Consider the following 19,126-nt stretch of genomic DNA (forward strand, 5'->3'; position numbering starts at 1 on the left):
ATTATCGAACAGCTGTTTTCTTACAATATTTTACTGTACTGTTTACAAGTTTGTTGTTGCTTCAGAAGCATCATGTTTTACAGCTCATATTTAGAACAGAGTTGCCATATCCAAATAATTTTTTGTATATTTTAGACCACTGAAATGTCTCAATTAATACTGCGTACCTATTTTTTTGAAATAAGAAAAAAAAAATTTGGATTTATGCCAAAATATTTGAATTTCAGACCATTGTGCATTCACATATTGCAGATTACCTGAAAAATTAACAATCAGCTGTCAATACTGTTGTGAAAGGCTTAATTTGAAATGAAAACGAATAATGAATTTATATTGGTGGAATATTTCGAAGTTTTTGGTTTGTTTAATTATTATTAACGATATGAAGGAAAAACAAGGAGAAGGAATAGCTAATTTAATTGCTGAATTGGCTGCTAACAATAAACAGTTGGAAGAAATCCGTAAGCGACGTTTATTGAGGTTTCAAAAAATTATAGCAGCAATACGCATTAGAAATCCGATATTATATATATACCTATATATATATAACTGGCGCGTCCACCTTTTCTGGGTGTTTGACTGAGCTCCTCCTCCTATTTGTGGCGTGCGTCTTGATGTTGTTCCACAAATGGAGGGGCCTACAGTTTCAAGCCGACTTTGACCGGCAGATATTTTTTATGAGGAGCTTTTTCATGGCAGAAATACCCTCGGAGGTTTGCCATTGCCTGCCGAGAGGCGACCGCTACTAGAAAAAACGTTTCCTTTATTTTGGTGTTACACCGAGATTTGAACCTACGTTCTCTCCGATTTCCTAATGGTAGTCACGTACCAACGCATTCGGCTACGGCGGCCGAAATTCGATATTACATTTTATAATAAGGAAAAAAGGCCAAAGCGTCTATGGGCACACGCTTTTTTCGGCACGCATAATTAATCATACTTAACAAAAATGTAATTAGAGTCATGTATAAAAACTTGTCTTTGCCGGCATCCATTTTATTTAGTTTTTACTTTGACGTTTTTCTTTACACGCGTAAAAATAATGACCTATTACACAGAAAACACAAGCAGTGGGGGATTTCGATTTACATTGCCAACGGTGCCTGGGCACAGGGCAGCAGATTCTAGAAGGGCGGCAAAATTTGAAGAAGAAAATTGGGGGAAAAAAATTATACTCGAGCAGCGGCGGGTATTAGGGGTCACCTTAGGGAAAACGTTTATGGAGAAAAAAAGAAGCTGATATCGGATTAGTTTCTAACAGTTAGTGAATGTTTAATTATTCATCTATGCCAGAAATAATAGTAAGAATAGAAAAGTTAATTTCTGAACGTTAATTATACGTTCCTAAAAAAAGTGTTTTGGCCCGCATTTCCCGACAGTGTCGGAAATTGTGGGAAACCAAACTTTTTATTGAACAACGTCACGGTTTTAATGTATAAAATAACATTTTTACTTAAATTATGTAAAATCTCTCGATTTTTTTCATATATAGGGTTTTTCAGTAAGAGCGCTTCAACTTTTGAACTTTTTTGAATAAAACACAAACGGCTTGACTTTTTTAACTAATTTTTTTTTTATTATCGAGTTTGAACATATACATTTAAGTATGAAATTCGATTTCTTTTGCATGACCACCGCGTGCACGTTTTACGAAGTCCAATCGTTGAACCCAATTTTCGACCACTCTTTTGCATAAATCGGCCGAAATTCCAGAAATTTCGCGTTCAATATTGGCTCTGAGCTCACAAATCGTCGCCGGCTTGTTACTGTAGACCAATGACTTCACATAACCCCAAAACGGGACGGCTTGTTAAATGGACCGTAAAATGGCCGTAATGCTCTTAAAGTAGCAGCAACAGAACGATTATTTTCATAAAAAATTTGCACGATTTGCAATCTTTGCTCAAGTGTGTAGCGTTCCATGATAAAATGTATACTAATGAAGTTTACAAATGACAAACAAACAAAAATAAAAAATATTGCGTCGTTCGCCCTGCCTATCGGAAAAAAGTTGAAGCGCACCTGTTGAATAACTCTATATTATAAATATATGTGATTCGAGTGACAAAAACTGTTATTTTGAGAATTACTTATCAAACAATGTTGATTCGTGATGATTGTTGTAATTAGTAGTTTGTTTGCAATTCAATCTTCAGAAACCTTCGTGCACGCAGAAATAATCGTTATTTATTGTTATATAATACGTGGCCCACAATACCCACCAGAGCGATTTTATTCATTGACTTCTCTAGGGCATAAAAATTGATTTTATTCGCAATAACAAAAATATTTCGAAGTTGGAGAGAGTCCGGTTAACGCAAATGTGCCGCAGGAAAAAATACATCAGTCATTCGATTTTGTATATTAAATTGTTAAAATCCGACAGTCCTTCTAAAACAAGTTTAGAAAGCAGGTGCATACAGTAAAAGCATTCAAATACTTTTTTGAAACATATGTTCTTAATAATACATAGATACCCGTATTGATGTAACAAAATACTTTGTCAATGATTTCCATTTTATAAAACACTAGCTGACACGGCGAAGGTTGTTCCGCCCTTGAGGCAATAAAAAAGCAGATTTTTGATTTTATTAATTTAATTTTTTTATTAATCAAGTATTTCAATGAAGCTTTAATAGATTGCACTCTTCAGTTAAGCACCTTGTGATACACGACATTTTTTGTTTTATTATCAGATGCAAGAACAAAGAACGCAGATGGATTTCCGACCCGTGAACATGCCACATATAATCGACCATGTGAGAAACATTGATTTTCTAGATTCAGACCACAAACTTTCAAGGATTGGCCTTGTGATTTGTTAATGGTCATGGCGAATGCAAGACAGATCGGAAATTTAAGTCTTTTAAACTCAAACGGAAGATCGGTTGGGATCATCGGGATCCTCGGAATGAGAACTTCCTCACCTTCGAATTTTCCTTTGAGTATCGTCGCGTAAATCACATTGTTCAATGTACCACCAAACGCGTACCGTTGCAAAGTTTTGGTGGGCTTATGTTTCGAAGTATGATTACTACGGAGCCAATTTTTAGGTGTAAATTGTGTGGTGGTAAGCCAGGCACATCCAAGGAGTTTACAAATTCAATTGGATAGTTGGTGGCTTCATCTTCATTTGTTACACAGCCAATGGATTTGAATGAATTCATTGTTCCAATGATATCATTTTGAATTATGTAGTTTAGGTCATCTACATCTTTATTCTTAGCCGCTAAAATTGCTTATTTTTGTAGTTATTAATGATGTTTGGGAATACTTTATTGATAAGTTCGTCTTTCTATGAGACAAAGTTACAGAAACTCTGAGGAAAAGAAATCAATCCGATCGATCCGATAGTCAGTAATTGCTTAGTAGATGTATCATTAAGTAATGCAACTCTCATGTTTGTTGTCAGCTGAAGTTCCTTCACATAGCGCCATAGATTCTATGATTTGAGGCAAGCGTTTATTTCGTCAACAGCCGTTGATGTTGGAATTACTGGCAGTGTTTGACGGAAGTCGCCAGACAGTTAAACCATAGCGCCTCCAAAAAAGTCTTTAATGGCAATTTCACTCTTTCACTAAGGCAGCACAGTCCGGGCGTTTCTCCGGAAAACTTCAATGCGCCAAAATACTCGCAAGCAACGTTCATTGGCCCAATGCAAACGCTAGAATGTAAGCAGTAATCAGTGTTGCAATCATATCGATACGCTGCCCGATTCAAATCACTACTTGATAATTCTCTTCTTGTGCGTCGAAAATGATCTATTTGTTGATCTCTGTTATTCGCTCGACGATCTCGCATTACCAACCGAACCGTTTCACGGGCTGCCTCGCTTTGCTCTTGTGATTGAGAAGCACGAAGTCGAGCCATACTAACGCGGCGCTCTTCACGGGCAATTCCTTGTGCTTCTTCAGTCGTTTCATTCGCAATGTTTCGTATCCTGGGGCCGAATCGTATCGCAAATCGGATTATAACTATCGTGAACGTGTTATCGCTATCGTAATTCGGTATGATGACAAACGTCATCGAGTAATCAAACAACTCGTTCGTTCGAATTGTCATTCGATCGGTTATTTATAAACGTAATTGCGCAGAATTTCAAAGTATTAACGAAAAATGTAAGAATAACTAAAATATATGTAAATTGTGTAACTTTAAATGAAATTTTATAATTTCAGGACAAACTGTAATAAATTAAACAACAAGCAGAAGGATATAATGGCACATTTCATGAGTGAGCACACAGATTTGGCCAAAAATTCCTTGCCGAATTGTGCACAAGGAAGGTCGACTGCCAACCGACTTCGGGAAGAGCTCAGCAAGCAGTTAAATGCGGAAGGACCGCCAATAAAAAATGCGAAGTTATGGAAAAAAGTTAGTACATATATTATAATCATGTTATTAAAATGAAACTTATTAGTTTCTTTCTAGGTATACGCAGATCAGAAGTACAATGCGAAAAGAAAGTTGTCCATCAACAAAATTTCAAAAAGGCAAACAGGCGGAGGACCTTACCAGCAGAGGGCTTTAACTCCAGCTGAGGAGGTAATAGTTGAAGCTGCTGGTCTTGAAGCATCTGTTTCAGGAGACAGCATGATGCAAACATATGGTAGTTCACAACCTGCACCACTCGCAGTTGCTTCAAGACCAGCATCAAGTGCTTCGGCCTCAAGCAGGAGCAGTGGACGTAATTCGAACCATTCAACTAGTAGTGTTCCAAGTCGTTCCTCCTCCAACAGCCCTGCTTCCTGTACGCCTTCTCGTCCAGTCGCTCCAACTCCACGAAGAAGAACAATAAATAAAGCTTCGCTGCTGGAAGAAAACATAAAATTGACAGCAGATCACCATAAAGCTATGGGGCAGAAAATCGATAGGCTGCTTCAAATTAAGGAGAGGCAACTAGAGATTGACAGCTAGAGAGGCAGCTTGAAATAAGTGAACGACAGCTAGCTGTCTCTAGGAGGATTTTGGCGATGAAGGAGGAGAAGCACCGAGCTATAATAGCTGTAAAAGAACTTAATTTGAAAATAAAGAGTATTGAATTAAACCAATTGAAGGTCAATGAAAAAGAAAAAAATAGTGTCCCTCCTTCTGAATTAAAATCCTCTTTGTAAATATGTATATATTACAAACTTTTATTCAAGTTTTATGTAAATATGTATATATGTAATTGAAGTTTTGTTTAAGTTTTTGTAAATATGTATATATTCTAGGTTGTACTTAAGTTTTATGTATATATATATTTGAAGTTTTATTTAAGTTTTTGTAAGTATGTATATATTTAAGTTTTATTTAAGGTTTTTGTAAATATGTATATATGCATTTGAATATTTATTTCAGTTCTTTTTAAATAACTATACCTGAAGTTTTGTTCAAGTTTAAATTAACTAAATTTTACGTTTTTAAATGGAGTAAAAAAAAGCATTAAATGAAATTGATTTTGAATAAGTATCCATTAGTGTTTCGAGTTATTTTATTTTATTTAGGTCGGTTAGCATTATACTTCAAAAGCATAATAGTACAATATGAAAACAAGATGGTTATGTCGAGTTCCTCAACGAGATTTTAATTTGATCTCTGATTGTTTGGCCGATTCTATTTAGTATACTGGCCTTCTCCAGACACTATGTCAGATGCGGTTTGACTCTCTGAATTTGTTGCTGTAAAGCTCACATTAAATTGTATACAAATGTTGTGAAGCGCTGCACACACATTCGCAAACCTAGCCACTTTTATAGGATAATATCTTCCACTTTTGTTGTATTCTAGGATTCTCCACCGACGTTTCAGTACACCATTAGTTCAATCAATGATGCACCGTGCCTTGGAATGAATTTCATTGAACCTTGCTTCACCTGATCCGTCCGATGGATTTCTGTACGGTGTTATGCACCACGGCTCAAGTGGATATCCAGAGTCCCCTATTAAAAACAAACAACACGTAATTTAGCACAATCTAAATCAATTGTAACTATATATGTATAACACATACCTAGCAGCCAGGCATTGTCACTCCTATTGTGCAAAAAACGATGTTCCATAACCATTCGTTCGTTTGAATGCTTCCATATGAATGAGTCGGGGGCTGCACCCCCATATTGGCAGTTTATTGCGAGAATTTTCGTAGTGTGGTCGCAAATCTAACAGAAACAACCTTAAAGTAACATTTCATCTCTTTATTAAAAAACTCACCAACATCGCATTTATGCTATGAAAACCCTTCCTGTTGAAATACATGTGCTCGTTGACCGTGGGCTTTTGTAGTCCAATGTGGGTGCCATCAATGCATCCAACCACTATTATTAAAAAACGAACATTAAATAAATTTTTCACAGCTAAAACATGGATTGAATTTACCTCCTGGAATTTGATAGTTCTCAACAAACAACTCTTTGCACCTTCTCGAATCATCTGGCTCAAATTTAATATGTTTAGGACACAATTTGGCTTCAATTTCTTTCAAAACATTGCCCGTTAATTTCTAGACAGTGCTCTGGCACATTCCTATAAAATAGTCATTGCCTATTGCATGCTGATAGCCACCACTTGCGAGTAGGCTGAGACACGCAGCCAGTTGGAGCACCGCCGGAACAGCTTTTGTGTATTGGCAATTTATATTTGTGTTATTTAAAACATAATTAAATGCTTCTTTGCTTAAGCGAAACCTTTTGATAAACCTGAGGAACTGATAAAGCGAAGGATATTTTATTACCTATTTTTCGTCTTATATAAAGTACTTACGCATTGTTTGATAATGCTAGCGGATCGCTTTTGTCTCGAAGTTGTTTTCGCACAACTCTTTCATTATTTTCTTCATCGCTGGAACTTAAATAAAAGAAAATACTCGGATCCATTTAAACTTTTTATATTTTCGTTACTTTCTGCGGTTTATTTTGACACTTCAAATTCTATTGTGACTTAAAAAAACGAAGAAGATGAGAAAAATAATCGATAAACAAAAATTACAATTACGATACGTCTTCTTTCGACTGTTATGATCCCAACTCGTTCATTCGATTATCGACTCACGTAATTTGTGTTCGAACGATTGTCGTTTCGTTAACGACTATCACGATTCGACCCCTGCTTGCAGTACGGCTTTGTCGGGAAAGATTCGATCGTCTTGGTCGCGGCATTGATAATGATAATTCAAAGAGAATACAAATTACTGTGATTATATATTTCTGACAAAATTTATATTATCAAATTTTCTACTTAACCATAGACAGAATTACGTTTAGCTGTCATTTGCGTTTTGTTATTCCATATCAGATGCGTTTTTGTTATATATATAGTGACTTCACATAAACGCGTTCGAATGGGGTAAAAAGTATCCTATGTCCATCTCCTGGTTCTAAGATACCTCTTCACCAATTTTCAGCCAAATCGGTTCAGCCGTTCTCGAGTTATAAATAGTGTAACTAACATGACTTTCTTTTATACAATACAGTACAATCGTGATAGTCCGACATTTCTTAATCCGACACGTTCGGTAATCCGACAACCTCATAACGTCTATGGATGCAATTGGCATTATTTTATTTTGATCAGTCGTAGCAGAGCAGCAGAGGGGGATTGTGTTTTGTTTCCCGGTCACAACGTATTTGTCATTAAATTTGAACGACGCCAGTTCTCTCGCGATTTCTGACGGTGTTGATGTGATATTTTTCTGTCTTTTCATGTCATTAAATGGAACCTTCGGTAGTCCGGAATATTTGATAATCCGACAACGAGTCGGTCCCGTATGTGTCGGACTATCACGATTGGACTGTACTAGCAAACCCGGCCCGCTTCGCTGGGCACACTAAAATAGAATAGATATGGTTTAGAACAGAAAAGATATGGTTTTCATATTATTTATTTCTTTATTCAAGCGCTTTGGCATAAACAATATATTTTTTTTTTTTCTATTTGTTTTTGAGTAAATATAAAATATAAATTGAAAATCAGGAAAAAAGAAGATTGTTTTTAAATTTCAAATCAACGCAAATGACTAACTAAGAAACAATCGTCTTTTTTCCTGATCATCCATGAATTTTTCGTTTCAATTTAATTCACTGTTCCAAAATCCACTCCAAAAAAATTCGCAAACAATTTTTACACTTTGCACTTACGTCTTCTCCTTATGGCATCCAAATCGAAAAGAAATATTGACACATTGTAACTCACACTGTCAATTTGACAGTTCAGTTCCGCCCCAAGCGTTAAAAGAGTAAACGACATTATGGCTGGTTCAAAAGAACGCTGTACGCGTTGCCAGTGTTCCGAATTACAACCAAACTTTACGAAACCCATTTTCAATACTTACTTAACAATGTGTGTAAGTTTGGTTTAATTCGGTGCAAAGAGACGGGGGGTCCACGTTTTGGCATATATTTCGAGACCCTAGTCATCAATAGGTATGAAAATTACCCCGTATTAAAGCAATTATCAACAGCTTTCATTTGATACCCATATTGTACATACACAACCAAAGGTTACCCGGGCCCACGTTTTGACCTCTATCTCGAGACCCCAGTCACGGAGCGGCATGAAAAATACTCTGTACTAAAGCATTCACCAACAGCTTCAATTTGATATCCATATTGTACAAACACATTCTAGGGTCCACGTTTTGGTCTCTATCTAGAGACCCTAGTCACGGAGCGGCATGAAAGATACTCTGAACTGAAGCATTCACCAACAGCTTCCATTTGATATCCATATTGTACAAACACATTCTAGGGTCCACGTTTTGGTCTCTATCTCGAGACCCTAGTCACGGAGCGGCATGAAAAATACTCTGAACTAAAGCATTCACCAACAGCTTCCATTTGATACCCATATTGTACATACACATCCGAAGGTTACCCGGGTCCACATTTTGACCTATATCTCGAACCCTATCCACCAATAGGTATCCAAACTATACGGAAACCATCTTCAATACCTTCTTAACAATGTGTGTAAGTTTGGTTTAATTCGGCCGGTTAGCGAACACACACAAAAAGTTGACGTTATTTTATATTATGTATAAGATAGCGTTTGCTTTTTGATTCACCTATTTTTTTGAGAATGGTAACACAAATGGCATGTTAAATGTGCTCATAATTTACTTAACCCTTTGAAGCACACATTTTACTTACCAACCGCTTTTATGATTGCATGTAATTTTAAAGAAATCAACGATCCAGCAGAACACGCTCCTTGTGCAGCCCATTCGCTGAATTTAGTTGGAGTTCACGCAGTCGAAACTTGCACAGAAGCCGCTTCTTTCTTTAATACAGTGGCGATTCTACAAGCCCAATGTGTAAAAAAAATCGTATTGAAATCTTTGCCAGCAACAAGATGGTCGGCTCGTCAGGATGCTTTAAAAATACTCTATGAACACTATGGAAAAATCATTGAAACTCTGATCTTATTCGAGGAAGATGTAACTGAGAATGATATAACGAGACAAGAAGCTAAAGGACTGAGGATTCAACTAGAGAGACTTGAGATAACATTCATGCACATTCTTTGGCATTTCTTACTATCACGATTCCACGCTGTTAGTAAAAGATTACAGAAAGTTGCAATCAACATTACTGATGTAATTAATGACTATCGTGGACTGATAAAAGTAGTAGAAGATACACGAATGCAATTTGAAGTTTATGAAAAAGACGACTGTTTCGAGAAAAAGAAGAAGAAAGTTACAAGCTGACGAATCAAGAGATGGGGAAGTTCAGTTGACAGGAAGGGATAATTTTCGAGTAAATACCTTCAATATCATACTAGCAACGTTGATTCAGAATTGAGAAAGAGAAGTCAAGCATATGAAAAGATATACGAGAAATTTTCAGTGATTACTGATTTTGGAGGTTTGAATTTCAAAGAGCTTCGTGAAAGATCGGAATATTTGAGAAAAGCTTATTCTTCAGACCTTGAGATTTCACTGACGGAATGATTCACTTTCACGCGTATTGTTCTGAACGAAAAATAGAACGTAACTCGCCATCTGACCTTCTGAAACTTTTGCGGACGAACGAGTTATACACTGAGTTTCCAAATGTGGAGATATCATATCGAATATTTAACACATAAGCGTCAAGAAACTGCAGCACAGAATCTTCATTTTCATGTCTGGATAGAGTAAAAAATCATTTGCGTTCAACAATGTCTGAAAACCGAATAGTCTGGCTCTACTGTGCATTGAGTCTGATTTACTTGCGCTTGAATTGTGACAATTGAATACACCAGTTTGCAGTACGAAAAGTCAGACGTCTTCGCATTTAAGGTGATGTGTAAAAACTTGATCTCACAAAAGCAATCATTCCTTTTTTTTGCTCATCTAATAAAGATTGAGAATATGTTTAAGTAAGTATGCTATTCTATAGGTTCAATTGGATTCTATTCATTAAGATTTACTACTATATTTTATGCTATTTATTACATTTTCTTAACACTTAATTTATAATTAAACAATAAAAATTTTGCTCAACAATAAAAAATTTAAATATATCAAATATTAGTCTATAATCTGTTGATTGATGGATAAAACTACCCAAAATTTGTTTTGTTACACCTGTTTACGATTTTCTATACTACAATACAAACACGCACATACAAATTTAAAAAATTAGGGCGGCATTCTTCATGGTGCACAGGGCGGCATTTTGTGTAAATCCGGCACTGAACATAGGGTTGTATGTTGTTGTTGTAGCAGCGTAAACATTCCCTATATTTACATATAGGGAATGCTGCTGCAGTGACAGTCGTTGGCCGGATATAAATCCGAGTCGTTTCTGTAACGTAGAACCGACTGTCGTGGAAACGCAGGGTTGTATGTCAAAAAGTATGGTTATTATCTAGGATTATTTTAAAATCTCAGATTTTGGGAGAGAAATTTTGTATGGGAAATCTCGCTTTTTAATTACGGATTAGGAGTTAAGCACGAAAAAGTGGATCATCTACTTATAATATATGTGTACGTATTATAAGTCTGTTCCAGCATTTAGTCAGAAATAGGAAAATTTTACTAGAATAGTGAAACAATACTTTTGCGTAATGCGACAGAAGCAACTGGTTAGTTTGTTAATTGGTATCACATGGTGGTGCATAACAGAAATATTGTGTTTGACCATGGACTAATAAAACTGTCGTACTTGATCCAGAATGTGTTCCACACATTAAAGGGTGTAAAATATGTGTTTAATCTATTACTAAAAATGTTATTGTAATAGAACAGAAATATCCATAGAGTCTATGACAAACTTCCTCGCTTGGTCAATTCAGTACTTGCATGTATAATTTTTTATTTTCGGTGCATTTGTGTCTCATCTTCTTGGAAGAACGTGCTGGGTTAGGAAAATGTTTGGTATAAGGAGCGCTGCTAAACTGGACAAAAATGTCTGGTCGTTTTTATGTAAGTTCTGTCAGTAGTTTATTTACAAAGTAGTAATTTTTTAAATGAGACCTTAACATTATATAACAAACGTAATGGAAGTTTCTCAACCAGCAATAAAAAGACGAGCATATTACGTAATGTACGGAAAATTTATACGCGTGATATTCATAAAAATAATTGGATGTTGCATTTTTTAAGTGAATACTACATTCAAAAATCTATGAATGCATACATTTATCGAGTTCTTTGGTAAAAAGTAAATATTAATTGAAATAAATATTGATTTGATTTTAGCACGGGGAGTTGCTGCAAAAGCCGCAAGCCAAGCCGCTGCTGGTGTTAATGGCAAAGTATGTACTATATATGATGTTGAATAAGTATTTATTAATTATTTGTTACATAACAAACAGATTGTTGCTGTTATTGGTGCTGTCGTTGATGTGCAATTCGACGACGACTTGCCACCAATTTTAAACGCTCTGGAAGTGGAAAACAGAGCCCCTCGTCTTGTATTGGAAGTTGCCCAGCATTTGGGTGAAAATACTGTGCGTACTATTGCTATGGATGGTACAGAGGGTTTGGTCCGTGGACAAAATGTTTTGGATACTGGATACCCGATTCGTATTCCTGTGGGCGCAGAGACTTTGGGTCGCATCATAAATGTAATCGGTAAATTAAATTTGTACCACACGTTTCAAAGGGCATAAAATAATTTAAATTGTTTGACAGGTGAGCCTATTGATGAGCGTGGTCCCATTCCTACGAATAAGACAGCCCCAATACATGCAGAGGCTCCAGAATTCGTTGACATGTCGGTAGAGCAAGAAATTTTGGTGACGGGTATCAAAGTTGTCGACTTGCTAGCTCCCTATGCTAAGGGTGGTAAGATTGGCTTGTTTGGTGGCGCTGGTGTCGGCAAGACTGTATTAATCATGGAACTGATTAATAATGTAGCTAAGGCTCATGGTGGTTATTCAGTGTTCGCTGGTGTTGGGGAGCGCACGCGCGAAGGCAATGACTTATATAACGAAATGATTGAGTCTGGTGTAATATCTCTCAAGGATAAAACCTCAAAGGTCGCTTTGGTATATGGTCAAATGAACGAGCCCCCAGGTGCTCGTGCTCGTGTTGCGTTGACTGGGTTAACTGTTGCTGAATATTTCCGTGATCAAGAAGGCCAAGATGTATTGCTTTTCATCGATAATATTTTCCGATTCACTCAAGCAGGTTCTGAGGTATCTGCTTTGTTGGGCCGTATCCCTTCTGCTGTGGGTTATCAACCAACTCTAGCTACTGATATGGGTTCTATGCAGGAGCGTATTACTACCACAAAAAAAGGTTCAATCACCTCTGTACAGGCTATTTATGTGCCAGCTGATGATTTAACTGATCCTGCTCCTGCAACAACCTTTGCTCACTTGGACGCCACAACGGTGCTATCGCGTGCCATAGCAGAACTAGGAATTTATCCAGCTGTGGATCCTTTGGATTCTACTTCCCGTATCATGGATCCCAACATCATTGGTCAAGAACATTACAACGTAGCACGTGGCGTTCAGAAAATATTGCAAGACTACAAGTCGCTGCAAGATATCATTGCCATTCTGGGAATGGATGAGTTGTCCGAAGAGGACAAACTTACTGTTGCACGTGCTCGCAAGATTCAACGCTTCTTGTCACAACCATTCCAGGTCGCTGAAGTGTTTACGGGTCACGCTGGAAAATTGGTTCCATTGGAGGAAACTATTAAGGGATTCAATCAGATTTTGGCGGGAGAATATGATCATCTTCCTGAAGTTGCATTCTATATGGTTGGTCCAATTGAAGAAGTTGTTCATAAGGCTGAACGTTTAGCTAAAGAAGCTGCCTAAAATCGAAATATTTGTATTTCATTTAGGGTATAAAGATGCACATGTAATAAAGAATGTTATATGCTCACTAATTATAACGTTTGATAATAGTGTTCAGCATCTTACAAAATTAATAAATATAATAAGAAAAATATAAATGGATAACAATGTTAATATGTGACTAATACAAATACTAACTATGTTTGTTCACGCCCACTTTAATATTATACATTTAAACCCCTTTTACCTGGTCGTTCAGGTTACGGAGAACCGACTGTCGTGGGAACACTGCGATAATCGGTTGTTGTTGTAGCAGCATAAATATTCCCCATGCATATACGGGGAATGCTGCTGAAGGGACAGTCATTGGCCTGATATAAATCCGGGTCGTTCCGGTTACGTAGAACCGACTGTCGTGGGAACGAAACTGAGCTAAGCGGTAGATAACCTTTGTGACAGAGTAAAATGTTTCCGATCTGGGAAGATCTTAGTAATGGTGCCAGAACAACAACAACATCTTAAGTACACTTGTCGCATCGTGGAGTCAGCAAGAAGTCATGGTAGTATACTGTTCGATTATGATTTTGTTTTTATTTTTCTTATTGTACGGGTTAATGAATTGCACCTAATCAATGTGATTTAAGCACTAGTTACAAGGCGATGGCTTTCTAAAATGAATAATATTTATCAACTACTTATATAAAGTACATAAGGGAGTATCACGCTTCAAAATATATATAGGGTTTTCCAATAACAGGTGTTACAGGTGAATGGATAGCGCTATCGAGAGATGATTAACGATTTTTTATGGCCGGAATTGGATATTATTGATCTGGACAACGTTTATTTTCAAGACGGCTCTACGCGCCACACAAGCAATGAAACCATTGACCTTTTACGGGAAAAGTTTCCGGACCGTGCTATCTCTCGAAGAGGTGATCACAATTGGCCACCGAGATCTTGCGAAACAGAAGGTCTACGCCAACAGCCCAGGGTCGATTCAAGACCTTAAAGATGGAATTCGTGAGACTATCCAGGACATAGAGCAGCCACTTTGCAATTCGGTTATGGAAAATTTCATGAAAAGGAAATTGTCGTGTAAGCGTGGTCGTGGTGGTCATTTGTCTGATGTTATTTTCCAGTATTAACGGCATACCTTCCTCTTTATAATGAAATAAATATCCGATCATTTATATTAAAAAATAGCATTTTTCTTTGAATATTAAAATAACCACCTCTTATTGAAAACCCCTTTATTGAGTTTATGTAGAAATTCACTAATAAGTGGTATATACATTTTTAAGTGTTTGTTCTAAATCGTTATTGCTTACTTCTTAGCGAATACATTCAAGTTTTCATTATATGGATTATGGTAAGATCATAGGTGGGACAAGTGGATGGCTGAGATTTGTCGAAGAGATACTTATGTGTTAAGCAGGTGTGACCGAGATCGAAATCTGCATTGTCGATAGCTGAACAGGAAACTTAGGTGCCGACCAACCAAGGTTTATTATTTTGTATCTATTGGTGCAATTTTGCCAGTATAGATTTTAAGTTTTGGAGTAAGAGGACTGCCCGTTATTCCAAAAATGCAAGGTACCGGGAGTAGCTTGATAATGTGTGGATTTGTTGTTAAAGTGTCCCTTATTTCTGAAACTATTGGGTTGGAGTCATTCACTTTTAAAACTGATGGAATTCGATGCTTATTTTTGGCATGCATGGAGGATGACTGTTGCCTCGGCCTCACCCATGCAGACACCTGCTCGAGCCTGAGCCACCTTCCAGGCACATCAGGAGGCATTTCCTCAACTACGCGGACGAGATCCTACACAACACAGATAGCTACTGGACCGGACAGTGTACAAACAGGCCATAAACGACATTCATCGGGAGACTCTCACCGCCTTCTTAAGCTCCCGACCCCCGAATGCCGTTATCGGAGTCCCACCACCACCAATCGCAGACGAAGAGCTCCAACTTTCCCGCGTAAACTTGGCACAATTACGTTCTGGATACTGTAGCAGAATCGACCCCTACTTATACAGAATCGACCCCGACATACTTACCATATGTCTAGGATGTGAAAGCACCCCGCACGACACTAACCACCACGACAGTCGGTTCTACGTAACCGGAACGACCCGGATTTATATCCGGCCAAGGACTGTCACTTCAGCAGTATTCCTCGTATATGCACGGGGAATGTTTATGCTGCTACAACAACAACAACAACACTAACCACCTTTTCCCATGCCCCATTAAATCCACTCATCTAACACCCCTCTCCCTCTGGACACAATCCGTCGAAACAGCTAGTTTCCTGGGCCTACCGTTAGATGAGCTAGACCAAGACGACCGGTGACTACGCTACACTGACAGGGCAAAGGTACTGCTACAACAACAACAACAATAAAAACAGAGGTCTGCGGAGGTAGTAAGCCGCATTATGCTGGATTCCTTGTGGAAAACACTAACCGATTTTTCATTCTCTCTCAATGCATCAGTATATAAAAATCTCTAATTCAAGACGTATCTATACACGGTGATAGCAGTTGTACAAAAACAAAAAGTTACATTTATTTTGGTTTTGTTTTTTTGGCACAAGTGCCAAAATAATTATTTCCAAGGCGAATTGGATTGTGAATAGTAAATAAACGCAAACAAAGCGTTTGGGTGTCGCGTTAAATTGTTCGAAGTACATCTGTGTTATTAATAGCAAAAATATTTAACAACTAGGATTATTTTTTATTCCTGAGCAAGAAGTTACAGCATTCATAATAACAAAGTGTTCAATTTTGTTATTAAATAAAAATGGAGAGCAGGTAAAACGAAATTTGCGAAGACATTGGTATAAAAGTACATTTTGAATGTTATTAATATCTTGCAGACACAAATTTTACATGTGAACCATCATCGTCTACATTTATGGGTCTGCGTTGTGGTGATGCATTTACATGCAAGCAAGCAAGGGAATACTTACCTCTGCTTCCATTTAGCTAATATTTCCACCTATATGCAGCTCCTGCTATAAGGATTTCATAACTACCAATTGGAAAACTGCCGAAGAGCTAGTGATTAAAAGGATGCTATAAAAATTCCCGGCAAATTTATATAAATTAAATACTAAAAATTAAATAGATTTGGTTTTCTATATTTAAATTCAAGCTGTGAAATTCTTTATTATGTTATAATATATCGGTAATCCGCTATTCTATGTATAAGAAAAAGAAAACAGGAAATACAATAGCACTCTTAAAATACAAAAGAAATAAATAATTTCATTCTGAACAGTTTAGAAAAATGATAGTATAAAAAGTTGAATTTGCAAATTTTATTTAAGCTTAAAGGTTTAAAAACTACATTTGTTTTGTTCAATTCTTTACTTAGCTGACAGACTTGGTATTGACTATGACTACCTATGAAGTTGTTGGATATAATGATATAACTACATATATATCCTCTTCTTAATTGGCGCGATAGCCGCTTACGCGATTTTCGCCGAGTTTAACAAAGCGCGTCAGTCGTTTCTTTCTCGTGCTAATCCGCGCTAATTGGACACACCAAGTGAAGCCAAGTCCTTCTCCACCTGATCTCTCCAACGCAAAGGAGGCCTTCCTCGCCCTCTGCTACCATCAGCTGGTACCGCATATAATACTTTCAAACGCTCCGGCGTCTGTGTGCATTCGGACGACGTGACCCATCCAGCGCAGCCGCTGGATTTTTATTCGCTGCGCTATGTCTATGTCGTCGTAAAGCTCATACAGCTCATCGTTTCATCGTCTGCGATATTCGCCGTTGCCAACATGCAAAGGTCCAAAAACTTCCGCAGAATCTTTCTCTCAAACACTCCAAGCGTCGCTTCATCGGATGTTGTCATCGTCCACGCCTTTGCGTCATACGTTAGGACGGGCATGATGAGAGCCTTGTAGAGTGTTAGTTTTGTTCGTCGAGAGAAGACTTTAATGCTCAATTGCCTACTTAATCCAAAGTAGCACTTGTTGGCAAGAGAGATGCTACGTTGGATTTCCAGGCTGACATTGTTGTCGGTGTTAATGCTGGTTCCTGGCACTTCGTTTTGTCCTCGTTCACCACCAGACCCATTCGCTTTGCCTCCTTATCCAGTTTGGTGAAGGCAGAACTAACAGCGCGGTTGTTAATACATTCGCATCGGGCTATTTTTCCTTAAGGAGGGAAACCGGTTTAGGAGGCCGAAATTTTGGTATTTTTCGTAAACTTTTTGAACAAGGAAGGAATTATCAGAAATTGCTTAAACTTGGACGGTATTCATTCATATTTTTAAGTAGACTTTGAAATTTGTTCAAGCCATTTCCCCCGGGAATAGTGACGGTAGAGCTTGCTGCCCATGGGCGATCACCATCCGAGTATCTTGCTGGTGGGCATTTCTGAAATTCCAATTTTTCTCTGTAATCAACAAAAATTGTTATTTTTTTAACAACATGTTTCCTAAGAATATGAACCTAATTGTGATAAAATAATATTGAAAATTGCATGTTTTTGTAGCGCTTGAACACAATGTCTTTTTTTCATACCATAGTTTTTCATCTATTTTGCTTAAAAAAATATTTTTAATGATAGTATAATCCCGGAATTAGCTTCGTATGAATGAGAATTGAATAAAAAATACTCCAAAAAAAAAAAATGCATAACGATTGGTCAATAACTTTTTGAGCTAGAGTGCCCACCAGTTGAAAAAAAGGCGTTTCGAGAAAAACGCGTTTGAAATAAGCATCGCACCGTAAGCGCTACGGTGCCGCATCGACGGGCGGTCATTTAAGTGAACATAGAATCGGGAATAATGCGAATTTCGTATTAAAATTTTTACCACATTTTCTTGAGTAGTTATACCCACAATTTATGCAATAAAAAAACCCGATTTTTTGATCAGTCTAAACTGGTTTCCCCAATTAAATTTTCATAGAAATCAAACATATATGTATAAAAACTGCTATAATTATTTTTGTATCTATTATGTTTTATAGAAGTTACCAGAAGTTGTAGGTACATAAAGAATTAGTATTTTTTTTAGTATGATGGTCGGTGAAACAGCTTCCTTTGTGTAACGTGTGTTGTGTTTCGCTCCTTACCCCATGTGTTTTACATACTAGACATATTCTTGTGGGATATTTTTTATTCTTTATTGACTTTATTGTCTCCAGGGGGTGTTTTTTCTTATCACCAGACAATCTACTAGGTGGTATTGAAGTTGAACCAGTAGTCCGTGATGTTGTGGGCTGCATTTCTTCAGCTTTTTCAGTTAACCAGGCCCTCACAACTGCTAATAAATATTTTTAATACAAATTTTTTTTATTTATATTTATCGCTTTGTATATTACAAAGCTGTTAAATAGTGCAATATTCATTACATATAATGCTGCCTTTTTGGTTCATTTGGTTGTTTTTGGTATGATAGAATAATAATATAGGAAAGGTATTGATCTGCACGATCAACACAGTTCATGAATTTGTTGTATTCTATGATGCATAGTGGTTTCATAATATTCTCTTTGGTTTTTCTATTATGGTTTCCGGTCGGTACTATTTCAGCAATATGAATTGTGCTTATAACTTTAATGTCTCTTTTATCTTTAAATATCAACAATAGACAGTCACCTTTTCGGCGAAACACTATATCATTTTTTTTCACTTTTCTTATGTCAGTTTTCATATATATCGGTAATCCTCTGTTTTCTCTTATAGTACCGCAAACTCTAGTTTTATGTTTTAAGAATAATAATATCCCTGGACTAACACACTTCTTACAAAACGAGAATTCTCGTTTCCCGATGCGAATGTGTTAAGGCCGATGATGTTAATATCATCGGCATACGCTAAAAATTGTACGTTCTTATAAAATATTGCGCCTTAGCGATTAAGTTCTGCGGCTCGG

The 19,126-nt window shown here is 37.1% G+C and overlaps 1 protein-coding gene and 1 long non-coding RNA gene across 2 annotated transcripts; one reads left to right on the forward strand and one right to left on the reverse strand.

Annotated features, from left to right (window-relative positions):
- Positions 1 to 5,458: 5,458 nt before the first annotated feature.
- LOC128869186 (uncharacterized) lies at positions 5,459 to 7,900 on the reverse strand. The gene is made up of 5 exons (XR_008455227.1): positions 6,742 to 7,900; positions 6,358 to 6,685; positions 6,193 to 6,296; positions 5,993 to 6,140; positions 5,459 to 5,921 (listed from the first exon to the last, which is right to left on the reverse strand). It is a non-coding gene; the product is annotated as an uncharacterized LOC128869186 (long non-coding RNA).
- Positions 7,901 to 11,223: 3,323 nt separating this feature from the next.
- Positions 11,224 to 13,310, forward strand: LOC128869185 (ATP synthase subunit beta, mitochondrial). The gene is made up of 4 exons (XM_054111695.1): positions 11,224 to 11,386; positions 11,663 to 11,718; positions 11,779 to 12,037; positions 12,098 to 13,310. The coding sequence occupies exons 1-4, from the start codon at positions 11,332 to 11,334 to the stop codon at positions 13,237 to 13,239; spliced, it is 1,512 nt and encodes a 503-aa protein (XP_053967670.1). The 5' UTR covers positions 11,224 to 11,331; the 3' UTR covers positions 13,240 to 13,310.
- The last annotated feature ends 5,816 nt before the right edge of the window (positions 13,311 to 19,126 follow it).

This window comes from Anastrepha ludens, chromosome X (genome assembly GCF_028408465.1).
Source record: "Anastrepha ludens isolate Willacy chromosome X, idAnaLude1.1, whole genome shotgun sequence".
Lineage (NCBI taxonomy): Eukaryota > Metazoa > Arthropoda > Insecta > Diptera > Tephritidae > Anastrepha > Anastrepha ludens.